The following is a 17,314-nucleotide window of genomic DNA, read 5'->3' as shown; positions in this document are numbered from 1 at the left end:
GGGGCACGTGTCCCCCTCAATGTATATGGTGACTATGGCCCTGTCATGCATGCATAATTAGGCTGCAGTTGTCCGGGTGCGCAAAGGTGAAGTGCGCTGGTCTTGTTATACAAAGTTTGATGGAGTGTCAACTGGACAATATGGAGATATTTGCATCTTGAAAGCCGGACTACAAATGTGGATAGACAGGGAGAAACACACGCAAGCCTAAGACGTGGTAAGATACGATATTCCTCACTATATGAAGTGACTGATAACAAGATCTGTATAATGATTCGTCAGGTTTTTATTTTGTAGACAATCAATCCGTATTTACAGCGTGATGGGATGACAGCACAATGATGTGTGTGGTATCATTGGAAAGCTCTGCTCCTGCGCTTTCATGTGATATGCGTGGCATTTCTGTGTAGAGCCTGCATTCGTGAGTAATCCATCCAAGAGTAATGTGTGTGCAAAGCTGCATGAAAGCTCTGTTATACATCATTTTAGTGTAACTTTATCATTTTTTTTCGCTGTGAAAACATTGGACTACCGACAAGTGATTGGTCTTGTCGGAAAGCTGTGATTCTGCTGTTACATGACATTTGCCAGGGCAAATAAAACATGAGCCTGCAGATTTATCTGGCGCCTGTGCTGTTTTTTTTTTGGTGTTTGTTTTGTTTTGTTTTGTTTTTTCGTTTGTTTGTTTTGATTGGAAAAAAAAGTTGAATGGAATTATGTCCTTAAAATCAAAAGTAAAATTGTATGATTGATTTGGAGATTTATGACACTCCAACAATATAGTCACATTATTATAGTATTAACTAGGGGAGGGAATCTCTAGGCACCTCACAATTCAATTCAATTCAGTTTCGATTCCGAGGGCAATGATTTCGATTATAAAATGATTCTCGATACTAAAACAAGTCAATAAGAAAATTTACATTAGATATTGAAAAACATTATTGTAATAAAGCTGGGAATACGTATCCAGTGCATACAAACTGTATTACTTACTGTGGTTGAGATGGCTACACTCCACCAGTCTCCTCCGGTCCATCCTCTTCATCCACAAATCTCAACGGAACTCCCCTGTCCCTTGTCGACCTCCTCGACATTTCTCCTCCACTATTTACAAAACTATAACTGACTATAACTATCTATGAACTATAAAAACACAAACTTTTGCAAAAAAGACGAACAATGGCAAAACTACGAACTATGGTGAAAACATGATGAAAACACTGCAAAAAACACTCAAAAACATGGCATAAAAAAACTCAAAAGCTCTCAAAAAAACACAAATACTATTATTTACCACACTAAATATTAACTACAAAGAAAACGCCACCCAAACTCCACTAAAACTTACCAAAGCTCCACTAAAACACAGCTAAATCACTCCAACTTGCACTCTACTCGTCAGCTGTCACTCTGCTCCTGCTGCGCTCACTTCCCTCCCCTCCTCCACAGGTAATGACAAAGCTCCGCTTCTCAGCTTTCCGAATCCATTGGAATTACGTCGACAGCACGAATGGTTGAGGAGTTACGGTAATTTGAAAAATAAAAATAAATATAAAAATAAAATTAAAATCGATTATGAGTTTTCCACATCGATGCTCGCATTGTTCAAGACAGAATCTCGATGCATCTAAAAATCGATTTTTCCTCCCACCCCTAATATTAGGATGCATCTAAAAATCGATTTTTCCTCCCACCCCTAATATTAGCTGATTCTGGTCCCAGCAAAGCAGTCTTTCAATTCAGAGCCAGCAATAAGCCAACACAATCAACACTGCCTGCCAAATATCATATTCCTTTTTTTCCACTACTTTGGCTTTGATGCAGCTGCGTGTCTCTGTCTGCATTCACCACTCTGTAGTTTTGCTCGATCTCCTGCCCAAAGCACTACTGAGTGGTTTCATCTCATGAGTAATAGCCTATCAACACTGAAGGCTGCCATGCCTCTGATAGGCAAAGACCAATGCAGACTGAAGCCGTTCCATTGAGCGGAGCTGTGTTTCAAATGTAAGACACAAGAAATTACTGAAACTGTAATAAACATCATAATCTAATACAATGCATTTTCAAAAACACCCAGCATTTCATTGCCGTCTGCCATCAGTGATAGCAATTACTAGACGTAACTGAAGTTGTCTGAGTACAAGAACAGCAAGGAGAGAAGAAGCGAGTGAAACAGCACCTGCATGCAGTGAGAGATATAATCAGACGATCGTAGTTTATAAAAATGCAGCACAGTGACGATACAGACATTTCATTCACCGAATATATAGAACACAAACCTGCCGATGCACATTAAGCCTGCGATGGACCGTTCATATGAGTCAGCCATCCCATCACTCTGTTTATCACTGAGTACAGACTTTAGTCTGTTGTGTAGTTCATACCCTACACTGATAAATTCTGTGGGAAACTGTAAAGTGGTAAGATGCTCTTTACAGTGTGTTAAGAACATGTGAATGTGTGTGTTGCTTTACCAGAAAGGCACAGAGCATATAGAAACTCATGAAGTAGATTATGGCAAAGTTGGATCCACAGGTGTACTCTTCCCCAGGCAGGTAGTCCGACTTGGGGTCACACTTCCTCCCGTACATACATGCTAGCATCACTTCATGCCATGCCTCCCCTGTGGCACATCTGCACAACAGAGATAACAAAATATGTCCAATCACACCTCTAGCCTGATACACTGAAAGCCAGTTTGCAACCTTACTCATTACTTAGTCTTGCTTTCTTGTTAAAGGTTCAGTGTGTAGGATTTAGGGGCTATGTTGGCAGAAATTAAATATAACTAATAAGTATGTTTTCTTTAGTGTATAACCTGAAATCCTATCTGGAACAAGGACTGGCAGACAGTGGACTGACCCCAGTTCATCTACCAGCCTCTGAGGGATAAGAAAGTGACCATTGCTACACATGCACACTTGAAGGCACACACGCACACCTATCCCTGTGGTAAAATCACAAATTGTCCTGTGAGCAGCTCCTTAGGAGAGCTGGTTATTAGCCTCCACACACACTTCTAAGCACGGCTACCTTGTTAGAGCATACAATGTGTTCAACCCCGCTGGATGCTATATCTTGTGCATACCTTAAAGGAGCACATGGAGCTTTGTCACCATTGTCTTGCTCAAATCTTCCACCTTAGTCTTATCAGCACCTGGGGTGATGTGTTTGGGTCTGCCATTTTAGGTCTGTGGTTGCTTGACCCTCGCAAGGTCACGTCTGCCATTTTGCCTCTCTTTCTCTCACCCCTCCCCTCACACACACACTCTCTCTATCACACTCACACACATGCACAGATAGACTACCATGGTTTAATTTACTGCTTCTAGTTAGTTGTTCATTAGTCCAGTGTGTTTATTAATTCAAGTGCGTGATTGGTTGTGCAATTATTGCATTTATAAACATTTATGGCTTCACTAGAGTTGTCCTCTGTCGTTTTTTGTGCATTGTTTGTTTTACAAGGACCTAGTCTTAACTGTCTTTGAATTTCATCACTAGGAGCAACCCTTAGCACTAGGAAGCCCCTGATCCTTTTAGCTTAAAAGTTGCACTGTCTACAATTGAAATGTTTCTTCTTTTGTTCCCTCTCTCCTTGTCACAGCCTGCATTCTGCTCCCCTGCTCTCCCTGCGTTTTTTCCACTCTACCTGCCAGCCACACCCCCCTTATCAAGACAACTCCACTCACCTGTGCACACAGCTGCTTCTCATCAGCACTCCCTGCATGTAAGCAGCTGCTGCCTTTCCCTCAGTGTCAGATTGTTCTTTGACTTCATGCAAGACCATTCCAGCATTCACTTTTGGCTTGATTCCCCGGTGCCGAGCCTGCTTGTTCCTGACCTGCTTCGATCGTCTCTGCCCTGGTAATTACCTCAGAGTCCTGCCTGCCCCCTTCGTGGTTCGGCTCTGTGGCTGCATGGTGCAACATCCCTCAGTTCTCCTGGTTCTGTTAGCTATGTCTGACTTCACCCCACTACCAGCCTCATGAGAGACCCCCCCTGCACTAACGATACAGTCCACAACTCTCAGACCGCTTTCAAGTATTGCCTGCCTGCTCTTGCCACATTCACACTCACCGCTGGAACTACAATCAAGCTAAACTCAAATACCCCTGAACTTTTGCATATCTGTGTAAGCAATAAAAGTTATTACCAACTGTCTGCCTGCCTCAGTGTGCTGCATTTGGTTACAATCACACCCCGTGGCACTCCTACTCTAATCATATCTTGACCTGGTTTTGCCAAATATATTTGACTATTTTTTCTTGTTCCGCAATCACAAATAACTACTCTTTTTTTGATCCAACAAAAACATGGACTCTTCTGTATGAGAGGCCACTGTGCCAGCACTTGCTAATGCACAAACACCCAAACAGACATGTGTTTAAGGCTATGTGGAATACAGAACCAGTACTGAACCACCAAACAGGCACTGCTCAAACTGTCCAGCTGTTATGTTACAGAGTAGTTTTATGGATTTCTGTATTCTAGAGAAAACAGACTACCAACCTGAATAACAGCAGCACAGCCTGTGGGAATGTCTGGAAGTTGTTGTTCCTGTTGATGTATGTGCCATCAACCAATGCAATTTTACCAAATATCTGTAGACAAAAGACAGCTATGTTAGCTAAAGTGACGTCTTGGCTCCCTTGCGATCAATTACAATCATGGAATGTACAAACTTCAAGGGTATTTTGTGCTTATATCATGGCCTTTCGTAACAAAATGTCATATTTAATAAAAAATGAATAAAATCCGCTTTTAATTTACATTTACAACTAATTTTGATCTCACCTTTTTGTTCATTAAGAACCTAAAATATATCATTAATTTGAGATATAGTTTTTGGGTGTCAGAATTTCAGTAGTTTGCATTGCTAACATCCAGCTAAACAGGACATGGTTCATAAGTGAAACTGCAACCTCATGCCTATGACCACATCTGTGCTGATATTCAGTACAACAGTACGGCCTCTCATGCGATATTGCTTAAACAATGGTGTGTGTTAATGTGTGTGTGCGTGTTTGTGTGTGTGTGTGTGTGTGTGTGTGTGTGTGTGTGTGTGTGTGTGTGTGTGTGTGTGTGTACCTGCATTCCAACCACAGCGTATATAAAGAACAGCATGAGAATGAGCAGGGCCACATAGGGAAGAGCCTGCAACACAAAGACCAAAGACACTGTCACACAGACACAATAATTCTGCAGCACAGGCTGAATGATGCTGAAAGATGACACTGACCTGAAGGGATTTGATGAAGGTCCACAGAAGATTCCGTATTCCCTCGGAACGATTCAGAAGTTTCACCAGACGCATGACACGAAACAATCTGAAGAATGTGACCGATACGCTCATGTTCTCAGAAGACTTTGCAGATAGAGACAGAGCACAAATTAAGCATCGCATAGTGCCAGCTCCTAAACTCTACAAAACTTGAATTAAAAACAAATTAATGCAACTCACTGCAATTGCTTGCATTGGATCCACTTCCTGTAGATACAAATACATATTTTCTACTGGCTTCAACAAACACACTTTTTGGTACACAGATCCAAGGTTTTAAACTGTTGCTAACGTTGCAAATTTTGTGACTGCCAACACAATCACATCTGATCATTTCAGAAAGGATAAAGCAGCTTGTTCAAAGAAAAAAAGATATTCAACATGCTGCTATTATTATTATTATTATTATTATTGCTAAAATTAATTAGATCAAGTGTCCAGTCAGTGAGAGGATAATACCAGTAAAATCCATGCAAAATTATGCCAAACTAAGGACAAGACTGTTGTATGAATTTGCTAATATATGGGCCTAAAAATGATTGTTATTATTACCACAACAAATCAGCCAGTCAAAATCATTCACAGTTGATATAAAAGATATTTCCAAAGGAAGACATTTAGTGCCTTTTATCAGTCAAGCAGGTATACCAGAGTAGAGTTATCCCAGAGTAAAGGTAAGATTTATTCTACAATATCATCTACAATAAAAACCACCTCGGAATCCCTCTCATAATCCTGGAAAATAAGTGAAAAGGAAGGTCAAAATTCCTTAAACAATTCTGAAATTCATTTGATTAAATTTAATTAATTATTAATTTTACTTAACAGTCTGTTAAACCAACAAAAAATAAAGACTTTCAATGTTTTCATTCAAATAAAGTTGTCAGTAGACAACCTGTATCCTGTATTAGTTTACAGTCCATTGTGTCACCATTCGCCATAAGACTAAGCATTACGAAACAGAAAGCTGAAATTTTTTTCAAGGTAAAGAACATCCCAGCAAAATATCAGATCTCAGCAGCTTCTGTACAAGCATATAGATAACACTGCAGGGCCCCATTTCCTTATAATGATTGATCTATAGAGTTAAGAGTGTTTTCTCAGAACACAGCTGTGTGGAGATGAATTAACTTTTTAAGTAACTTTGCATACTGAACTGTCTCTAAGTCATGCTAAAAACACACCCATCACAAAGTGTGGTTTGAAGGACAAAATTGTTCGGTATGAAATTGTTGGCTATATTATGATGCATTTTCCAGCTGATCTTAAAGGGTTCCTTACAAGTTTATTTTGCTTAAGAAGAAGGAGATTTTTCTTAACATGTATAGGAACACTTCATCCTTCAGTCTATCACAAACATTCAAACTCAACATATCTGGAGGTACATAGTTTTAACAAGCAGGAGGGGGACAGTCATTTGAACAGTAACTAAAACTTTCACATAAATGTCATGGAGAAATGTATGTGTGTATCTTCATTGGATTGATAAGTGGTGTTAAGTTACTGTACCTAAAACATACGTCACTTCTGCCTCCAAAGTGGTTGTTTGGAAAAAGAGCTGAATGCTGTCTGGCAGTGGACCTGAAGGCTTTGCCAAAGTGGACAATTTTGTAGTGGACATCAAACCAGCAGCAGCAAACAACTTGATGGGCATATTTTGGATTGCACGTTCACACCTGTGCCTTTAATATTTCAATGTTAGAATCCATTGATTTACAACCCATTACAACCCAAGGCTGAATTATTTGGGACCAATTTCACACCCCACTTCATATTACTAGCTGGATTGTTTCAGCCAATCATGATATTTGTCCTTCTCTACTGAGCCTGCATTGCTTGCTCGCTGTTTTTGGTTTCCTTTTACCTCAGTGTAGCATTCAAACCTAAAGCTGGATAAACACGTTTTTTTTCAAGGTTAAAAATGGAGATCACAACCACAAAAGACACATTAACCCACCAAGTAGAGTTTACGCTACCTATTTAACATGCAAACAAATATGGTCATTATAGTGGGATATTAAATACCAGTCAAATAAAACTTATAAACTGAAAAAAGAAAGACACGCTCATTCATTCTGGCCTACATCAAATGTAATCACTCCTCTCTTTTGAAGGATCCGTTGGGACCCTGTTCAGTAACCATGGGGTCTGTGCAGGCATCCATTTGCACATACACACTCCAATATGAAGCACATACAGCCGGGCACACACCACTCACCCTCTTCCACACACACGCTCTTCTGCCCAAGTATAGTGCTACAACTTAAGCTATATAATTACCATCTGTGTCTTGTTTGCTTATTATATTTGAAATGCTTGATTCTGTAATACTTGTTATTATGTAGTCAATTCTTGTTTGCCCCTGTTGTTGTTACAGTATAATTTGAGCTCAGCCTCTGCCCATTAAACACATCATATCCTTGAGAAGGTTCATAAGATGGATTTTACATCCATCTAAACCCTATCATGCTTTCGGGAAAGGGGGCCCTGGCTTTTAAAACACTTTTGTCAGTTTAATCCTTGTTCAGACAAATTTCATGCAACATGCGAATGCCATGCAAAACTTTGTCAAGTGAATAGTTACAGCGCAACCATGGAGACAGTAAAGTCCTCCCGAGGAGGCCAGTGCTGCCTGTGGGAGGGGAACATAAATTCAAGCAGTGATGTCAGAGAGGAAAGAAAGAGAGCTTCCACTTGTGGAGGTGTGTCTGCAGAAAGGAAAAACATTCAAAGTCACCATTCATAAAACAAAGGATGAACATATAAACTGCATATATTCTCAAGCTGTGTGCATACTGAAGATTGTAAAATCACATTTGTTACACGCGCAAGCCCATGTCCCCTGTCAGTTCAAGTTTTTGAGATTCTATTACAGCAGAAATACATCAGGCACAGAAGGGGCGTGTCACGTAGGCAGAGCAGAGCGGGGTTTTCTACCTGCTACACAGACTCCATCTCTGCAGCATATGGTTGCTGCCAGCTTCACTGCATGTGTACTTAGTTTTGCCAAGTGATAATGCAGTTGGTTGTAGAGGGTTTGAGAGCATACAGACTGTATTAATGGGTATTGGATGAATTAACAGAATCATTTTAACAACAGTATGCATCGATTTGATTGATTTATTTTAATGTGAAATGTAAAAACACAGAGTTGCTCTGCTGCTTCACATTGCCTCTGTGTTTGGATGCCATTAAGCCTTTAGTTAAACACAAATTAGACAAAAGCTTTTGTTATTGTTCCTGGGGAGTATATTCCTGACATGAAGTAGTACATGTGGTCTCTGAGTGTTTGTGTCCAGCAAAACCTTCAAAATTTAGGTGTAATCCTTGATCCATCCTTGTCACTTGATAACCATGTCAGCCAGCTTATGTGTTAAATTTTTTTCAATGAAGGAACACTGCTAAATTAAGATCTGTGGTAACCAAGGTTAAGATGTGGATGATCGTTCATGCTTTTATATCTTCTCATTTAGAGTATTGTAATGCTATTTTCATCTGTTTAAATCAAACTTTAAATCATCTACAAACTGTCCGAAATGCAGCTGCTAGGCTGTTAACAAGAAACATATCATGTCAGTTTTATCTACTCGTCACTGGCTTCCCATTAAATTCTGCACCCATTTTGAAATACTAGTGCTGACTTTTAGAGCATTGCATGGTCAAACACCCCAGTACATTGCTGACCTCCTCCTCCCCTGTCCCTTGTACCCGCTATAAAACCCGAGGTGACTGGACTTTTCAAACTTATGGAATGCTTTCTCCTTACAGCTGTGATCCCTAGATTCCAGTGATAACTTCATGAAGCAGCTGAAAACATTTTTATTCAGGCAGGCTTTTTGTTAGAATACATAATCCGCATTATTTATTACCTTTTATATGTTTTAATTCTTGTTTGTATATGTGTGTCTCTGCCCTCATTTGGTTTGTTGGTGCTGTGATTTAACTTGTCAGCTCTGTGCTGTTTATCACCACAGTTTTATTTCTATTTTTATATCTATTTTATTGTATATTTTTATTTAATGTAAAGTGCTTTGTGATTTTTTTATCTGTGAAAGGTGGAAGACAAAAAAAATATACTTACTTACTATTAGAGGATTTTTTGTCCCAATCTTCAACACTGTTAAATGTGATCTATGTACAAATTATATATCATCAAATATTTCTATACATATCCTTTTACTATTTTTTTAAAATATGTGTTACCATTTGCTGAAACTGTGTTTTTTGGGGAGGTTTATCGAGAATGGACCATAACATATTTTAAAACATGGTGTTCACAAAAGAGTATATGTATGCTACATGCAATGACAATAAAGGCATTATATTCTACTTCCTGGCAGTTAAATATCAACATAACAAATGAGAAAATTCAAATAGATATAAAACACAGTATCTACAGAACTGAAGACATGATCACAAAATATCATGTATCCTTGAGAATTATTGTTTTGTCATGCATAAAATAAAGGAAAAGGAAGGAACTTCTGCATGTCATATTTTGTTTATATAATCAAAATAAACCACTGAGTAGCAGAATGTAAACCTCATTTGATTTTTGTTCCAGGACCAGGTTACACCAGCCCCTCATAAACCACTTACTAAGCACCTATGTTAGAAGTAAGCTAAGTTTGAACTTACAAACAGCTGATACAACCAGCTGTTTGCTGGTCTTTAACAATGGCTTAAAAATGGCTGCTACAACATTTGTTGGACACTGACCACTAATTAACATGTGCTTACATTTTATTTCTAATGTCTTTCTGTCACAGGTCACACATGGGGAACATTTTCAGAAAAAGTAACCACTGCCATGGCTTGTCTAGCCAAATATGGCCATATCGTCATTGCATTCATCATTGAAACAGCTTGTTAAAAGGGGGATAGATATGTACAGTTGATGACTTAAGTTAGGCTTAGCAGCAAGGTCTATGCAATGTCTCAAAATACCTCATAACCCAGTGTAAGTGTTCAAATATATGAACGTATTATTAAAGTGTGTGTGTTTGTGTGTGTGTGTGAGAGAGAGAGAGAGAGAGGCAAAAAACAAAAAAGAAGATGAGAGAGAGCAAGGCATTGGTACTCACATCAATTTCGCTCAGGATCACGTCCACAACACTTCCAATGACAATGACAAAATCAAAGACATTCCATGGGTCTCCAAAATAACCCTTTGAAAAAAAAAAAAAGTTGAGTGTTGATGTGTTTGTCTTGGAATGTCACTTGCCTTTATATCTTACTCATCATAGTGCATACACAAATGTTTATTTGTGAACCTCTTTTTTAAATATATATATATATATATATTTATATGTATATGTATATGTGTATATATACATATATATATATATATATATATATATATAAAAAGTGTGCCCTGAAATCACTGGCAAAATCAGATCCCCATGCCATTCATGTCAGTCAGTAGAGTTGCTTGTTGAGCGAGTATTTGGTCTTTGTTGTAAAAGGTGTATATAGTGTAATGTAGATGCTCTGCTCTTTTACTTTGATGTTAGTTAATACTATCGAACCTTCTAACAGCATTCAGTCTTCCCATGGACAACAGAAATCGTGTTTGGGACAAACAGGGGATGCCCTCAAACTGAAAGGATGCAGTAAACCCATTGTAGGGGCACATTGATAAGTCCATCCTCAGCAAGGCCAGATGTTTATTGCCCTGCCCCCGAACTGACCCCAGTCAGGAGAAAGACAGTCTGCCTGTCTCCAAGAAGATCATGTGAGATAATTCAAATGACTTTGTAAGTCATTAAAGCCCCATTATGTAGAAATCCAGTTCCGTTCGCTTTAGCGGCCACTAAAGGCCACTAGAGCAAGTACAAGCGCAACACTACTGTCGTAAAACACACAGAGCGCTGTTGCCGGCTGAGACATCGCCTCCCACTCAGAAACACTGTGTATTTGTTTGCAACCTGAGGCTCTAAATACAAAGAGGAGCAATGTCGACCGACAAGGTACAGTAATATTACCGGATTTTGGCACAAATATGACTTTCCTTGCATTTTTAGCCTGTTATTAGCAAAATGTTTGCATGTGGAGCATGTTAGTATGTAAACAAAATGTTGGCTTGATGTCTGCAGATCACAACTACATCACGGCATTTACATTAGAGAGGGTAATTTACTACTTGCTGGTTGACATATGTTTCTAAGGGTCAAAACTTGTAAGGGTTGGGCTACCTGTGGAAAGACAATTACAAAGCCAACTTTCTGGAAGGGTTGGGCTACCTGTGGAAAGACAATTACAAAGCCAACTTTCTGGTGTAACATTTATTTATTTGTTTGTTTGTTTGTTTGTTTGTTTGATTGTAAACCAGCGACCAAAGTTGGATTAGATAACTCCCGTCATCCAGGAAATCTCGTAAACATGATACAATGATAACACAGATAGCTCTAGTTTACAACATACACCGCTATGTGTTATGAATAATAATTTTTGGGATCAACTTTACACCCTAACGTTCGTTTGTTGCTTTCTAATTATCCGTGAGTCAGACCATTATATGTCAATGTTGGCTAGTAGTCTATAAACAGTTTACAACCTTACTTTTGTTGTGTAACGTTTTATTTATGCATTGGTCACAATGTTTGAGGCTTGTTTTTACAACAGTTATCTTTTGTCTTATTGTTAGGATTCAACCTCGACTTCAGCCTCCTCTGATTTTGGAGAAACAGCTTCTGGAGGTAGAAGTCAGAGGAGAGGGCAAAACTCCAAGCCCTGACTCCACCACAGATGGTCACGCTTCTGGAGCAGGTCATGACCAGACTGCCAGGCCTGATGTTTGATGTGATGGCGTTACTTGAGCGTCCAAGTCCAGGTGGTCCAGATGAGCCCCAGCTGCACTGGTGCATCTGCACAAACTGCAGAGGTATGCCTACAGACCTGCAGAAGCTCTGCTGCCATCAGGCACCTCCGAACTGTATTAGTAATATGGCACACATGCAATATTACATATTAGAAGAGGGGGTGTTGCGGCTGGCCCGGGCAGCCTGGAACGACATATTTGCCATCGATGACCACCAGGAGCCTGGAGTGGAGCAGAGACAGTTCCGGCATGCTGCATATAGACAGTTTGTCCTGTGGCAGCATGGCCGCTTAGGGGAAGGAAACCGGGTGGTCATCCCAAGCTGTATTGTTTGGAAGATTAGAGATAAGTTTCCTGACCCAACAGGCCAGTACACAGGATTTCTTGTGTGCCGGCTGGTGTGAATTACAGTTTATAGCCTGACTACACTTTCAATGTAAATAGTTTTTATTTTTATACCTTTTATTTTGTTATTTATTTATTTTTTCATTATGTTACATAACTTTTTTATATTGTTAATATTATGTACAAATCATAGAAATGTTGAGTTGTGTCCTTGTTTACAGAATAAAACAACAAATGCAGAGCATCTCCCAGAGGTTTTCAGTCAAGTGAGAAGTTATGAGAAAACAGGTTGTGATAACATAAAATACCAGAGATATAGGATAATTTGCAATTAGAGCAACATTTATTTATTTAGGGACTGTGACAAGATATGAACAAGAGATTATGTCCGTAAATTATATTATTCTGTCCTGAAAAAAATGCCACGGTCCTGAGACAGCTACAACAGGCAATCAAAGTTTTAGCTGTCATCACGAGGACCTGCATCTCCACGTGACACCTTAGTTTTGACCAGTTCATATGTAGGAGGTGGCTGTGATGCGGCAAGCAGACCCAGGTGCCTTGGATCTCCAGGCCTCAGACTTTGTCTCCTGGGAAGGCCCATTCAACTCTGAAGCCTCTTTGAAAGAATGGCCTTCTGTAGTTCAGGGATGTAGCCGTAGTCTTTGTTCTCTTTTAGGGCATACACACTCCAACTCTTTGATTTTTTATTGTAGAACCGTCGGTAACTTGAAAAAAACAACAACTTTGTATTAGAGCTGTTCCATAATTTCACAACAAGATAAGGCAACAGCGCTAAAAAGCTATTGAGGTGTCAGACAACTGATGTTAAAAAACTTACATCTTGTGTCAATCACGGTTTCGTGCAGGAAGGCGGCGGTTGTGGTGGTTGTAATCAATCGCTGCAAGCAAGGTCCGAGCTTTGTATACAGGTGGGCTGAAGCCAAACCGCTTTCCTGCATACATAAGTATGTGATTTTGAAAGTTCTCCAAGTCTGAAGTTGTCCTGTTAGTTGAGAAAAAAAGAAGAAAACAACAGCTCTGTTACTGTCATATTACTCACTTTTACATTATACAGTGTTAAAAAAATATAAGATCTGCAGAAGCCTCCGATTAAAAATCAACTTTAGCAATATAGGAACTCTATGTACACTATAGTCATTTTTCTTATTTCAGATATAGTCTGTTGTTGTTTTATATGACAAAGAAAAATGAAATGTAGAGGTGAAAAAATGCAAATTAGTCAGAAGACACATAGTAAATATGAGCATTTGCATGATTAGAGACACCTGAAGGTGATGAACTTTTTCACGTCTTTCAACCAGCGCTTGTCCAGGACAATGGCTGTAAGTGCCTGGTGTGCTGCAGAACCTGTATTCACAAAACGCCTTTGTAATTAGAGTGACAGGGTTCATTTGTAGCAACCGAACACACCCCATGTATGATAATTTGAGCGTGATGCAACACACCAATCCACATCACTATGAAGAGAAGAAAAAAAATTATAAACAGTCCATACACACATAAAGTCTTGGAAACATGCAAACAAAATATAAGGTTTTGGTTTTGTGTGGCATTACACAAAGTTTCTAACAACAGGTTTTGGTTTTGTGTGGCATTACACAAAGTTTCTAACAACATACCTTGAACTGCTCCTCGGTTACTGCTTGGTTGGAGCAATACCAGAAGTGGTTCACTATATGTTTAATCCAAATCAGTATAGATGATTGGTCCTTCACTGTGCCAGCCTTATTAGAAGATAAAAAAAATAATAATATTAAAGCACATGCTACTGTGCTACATTTTTCCTTATACAGTAATGTTTGAAATGGTAAAATCTTATCTTTAGGGGAAAAAATTGACAGAAGAATGGTAAAATCTTATCTTTAGGGGAAAAAATTGACAGAAGTTGCAATGTAAGATGACATACCCGTTGTAGCTTTTTGCCTAGATTCTTTGCAGCATGCCAGATGTCAAGGTAATTTTACAGACCCCATTCTTTGTACCTGCCACGCCCCGGATCTGTAACAAACAGTGCAGCCATGTTAATTCAAATTATATTGTTTAGGAGTGCAAGTAATATATGCTAAATAAAATGCTATCATGGGAGAATCTTGTGGGTTGACAATCAAGTAGAGGAGCTGATGTGAAAAGAGAGCAGAGAGGGGCAATGGAGGGAGAGATGAAGCAAAAACAGCGGCTTATGCACAACTTGACAGTGAAGTTTTTGTGGCCAAATAAGTGTGATGAAATCAAAAATTAAAATTTTACATCGTCTTTACTTACTGAGCAATGCTGTTATCTGTGACATCATACATCATTTTTTTCTACTTGATATACAAACAATAAGTAAAACATACAGTAAATGAAGAAGAGGAATATATTCCTCATCAGAGCTGTCCCCTTCTTCTCCTGAACCTCTCTGACCAGGATCATCGATGTCAATGCTGCACATGAGCATACATAAACACAACAGATTGGAATTACACACCAGTAAAACAAAATAAGACAAAATGACTCACTGACAGCCACTTACATTGTATTTCTCAAATCATTGATCTCCTCCTCATCCGGAGAGTCATGCTGCTCCTCAGCAGTAATTTTCAGGGAATGCATGCTATAACCAGACCACAAACATACAATTTAGATTAGAATGTAAATATTTTGACAACACAAATGTGTCTTTGTCACAGATGCGATAAAAATTTACCTGGATTCTAAGACATTTTCTGCCTCCTCAGTCAGTGGCTGCACACCCTGTATGGCAAACTCTTCTCTCCTAATTCAGAAAACAATGAAATACTCACATCTGACCATGCAATGAAGTGTACTTGTTTAGAAGTGACAACTTTACTGAATGAAAACATACCTTTCACGGTCTGACTCCGTCAAGCTGGACAAGGACAGGGGTGGGGGTTCTGCATGTCCCTTGCCTGGAGTTGATACAACTCGTCTATTTACAAAGCTGGAATAAATAAAGTCATTAGTTATGATTATGTTTACATAGAAGTCTCCAACAGCGTTGAATTAAAACTATTTCCCTACAACAAAGTATGCGCAAGCACCGCTCCTAAAAGTAACGTTAGCAGACGTAGTAGCTATTGTAACCTCAACTCGGGACAATATCAATAAAACGATGGTATAACGCCAGCGTATAAACCTGACATGGGCTGACTTTGCTTTCAAACAATAATCGCTAGTAAGTCAACAACTTTTCTCGCCGTGAAGCATAAAGTTTGCTATACATAACTCTGAAAAGGTGCATACTAACTCAGGCTGTGAAATGCTAACGCTACCTCGGCTAACCCTGTTTACATTATTTGAAAGGGGTTATGGTTGAAACAATAACGTTTTGGTAACTATATATAGTGACTGTGATTACACACGATAACAGAGCCAACAAAAACAATGTGTGACAAATTAAAAAAGGCATGAAAACGAGCATATAACTCACCTCTCAATCAGCAACATAGCCATCTCGGCGTCGGACTTGCAGCCCTCTTTTTCCATTAGCTCTCTCCAACGTGAAAAAGCTGGTCCTATATTATCCCTAGTTTTGTTCTGTGCTCAGTCACTCTCTCTGTTTTTTATTCCTGGCATCCTCCGATATCGTCCTCTTGCGTCTCTTAGCCTCAGCCATGTTTGTAAACACTAACTAGCCGGACTAGCCGGCTTCTTTTTATCCAAAAGCTCCGTGTGTGCCGTAAAGCCGAACGTACTTCTCGTGAGACAGCCGCGGGGCCGCTCTGTGGGAATGGGAGAGGTGCCATTCTCTCTGTAATAATCCAGCACACCAATAGATAGACTTTGAAACTGATATTTTAAGGTGAAAATACTACACAGTATTGCTTTAACTTATAAAGGGGGTCCCCTTTTACACCCGGAGGTAATGCTTTGATTACCAGCTCTGCTTTGAAAAACAATGCACCCTTTGATGACCGCATCCTGCCACTTCATGTGACCCCAGGGGGGCCACAACGCTGCCAATCGCTGGACAAATGTGTCTTTGTGCTAAGACTGAAATGTATGTTGCAAGTAATTATTATTCTTGTTCCTCTTTGTTGACCGTTTGACATGTCCTGACTTGTACATGCACATGATCATGTTTTTTTTCTTAATGGTACTTTGCTTCAAACCTGTTAAAAGCACCAGATTGATATGTGTAGAATTCAATATTAGTTTCAACTCTGTAACATGTAGCCATATTGCCATCTTGTGGCGGAGTTAAGAAGAGTTACCGTAAGGAAGTCAACTTTATATATTTTTAATGAAGATATAATTAGGTATTATTAATCAACTTGTTGCATGAATATGTGCTCCTTCATTTTGTTTCTCATTATATATTGTCATTGAGTGTGTATTTGACGTAGCTAGCTGATATCACGGCATAATAAGTGTATTCTGATTTAATGTTAATCTGTATGTTTAACTGGATGTTAAAGGACAACTTCGGTATTTTTCAACTGGGCTCTATTTCCCCATGTGTATGTGTGCGTATGATTCATGGGTACCACTCGTTCTAAAATTGGTTCAGTATTGAGCCGCGAAATGAGCTAAAACGGTAATGGGGGCAAATGCGTCCAGTATAAAAGTGCTTTTTTCACCACTGACCGGTTCAGATCGCCAGTGCTATCTCTGTAAATGGTGACTGTGAATGAGTGGAGTCAGCTGTCAGTCAGTGTTGGAGCAGAAAGGCGGAAGTTGTCCCCGCTTGGTAATGTAAATGAGTATGTGTGTGTGAAGTGTGTGTTACGCTAGAAGAGTCAGAGGATGGAGTCTTTTACGTGCTACCCCCTGGAGTGTTACCAGAGTTTTTGGAGTGCTCAAATAAATGGGCCTTTTTCCCGAACGCAAGAACAGGATGT

The 17,314-nt window shown here is 39.4% G+C and overlaps 1 protein-coding gene across 1 annotated transcript in view; it reads right to left on the bottom strand.

Moving 5' to 3' along the window:
- The window catches only part of LOC126386418 (dihydropyridine-sensitive L-type skeletal muscle calcium channel subunit alpha-1-like), a 509,728-nt gene that overhangs the window by 181,381 nt on the left and 311,033 nt on the right, over positions 1-17,314 (bottom strand). Inside the window, 8 exon segments of the mRNA XM_050038752.1 lie at positions 2,123-2,182; positions 2,478-2,637; positions 4,513-4,604; positions 5,092-5,157; positions 5,243-5,359; positions 5,474-5,491; positions 7,869-7,916; positions 10,369-10,452. Coding sequence (XP_049894709.1) covers positions 2,123-2,182; positions 2,478-2,637; positions 4,513-4,604; positions 5,092-5,157; positions 5,243-5,359; positions 5,474-5,491; positions 7,869-7,916; positions 10,369-10,452 — 645 coding nt within the window.

The sequence above is a fragment of the Epinephelus moara genome, chromosome 24, assembly GCF_006386435.1.
Source record: "Epinephelus moara isolate mb chromosome 24, YSFRI_EMoa_1.0, whole genome shotgun sequence".
NCBI lineage: Eukaryota > Metazoa > Chordata > Actinopteri > Perciformes > Serranidae > Epinephelus > Epinephelus moara.
This window is presented reverse-complemented; position numbering and strand designations above follow the sequence as displayed.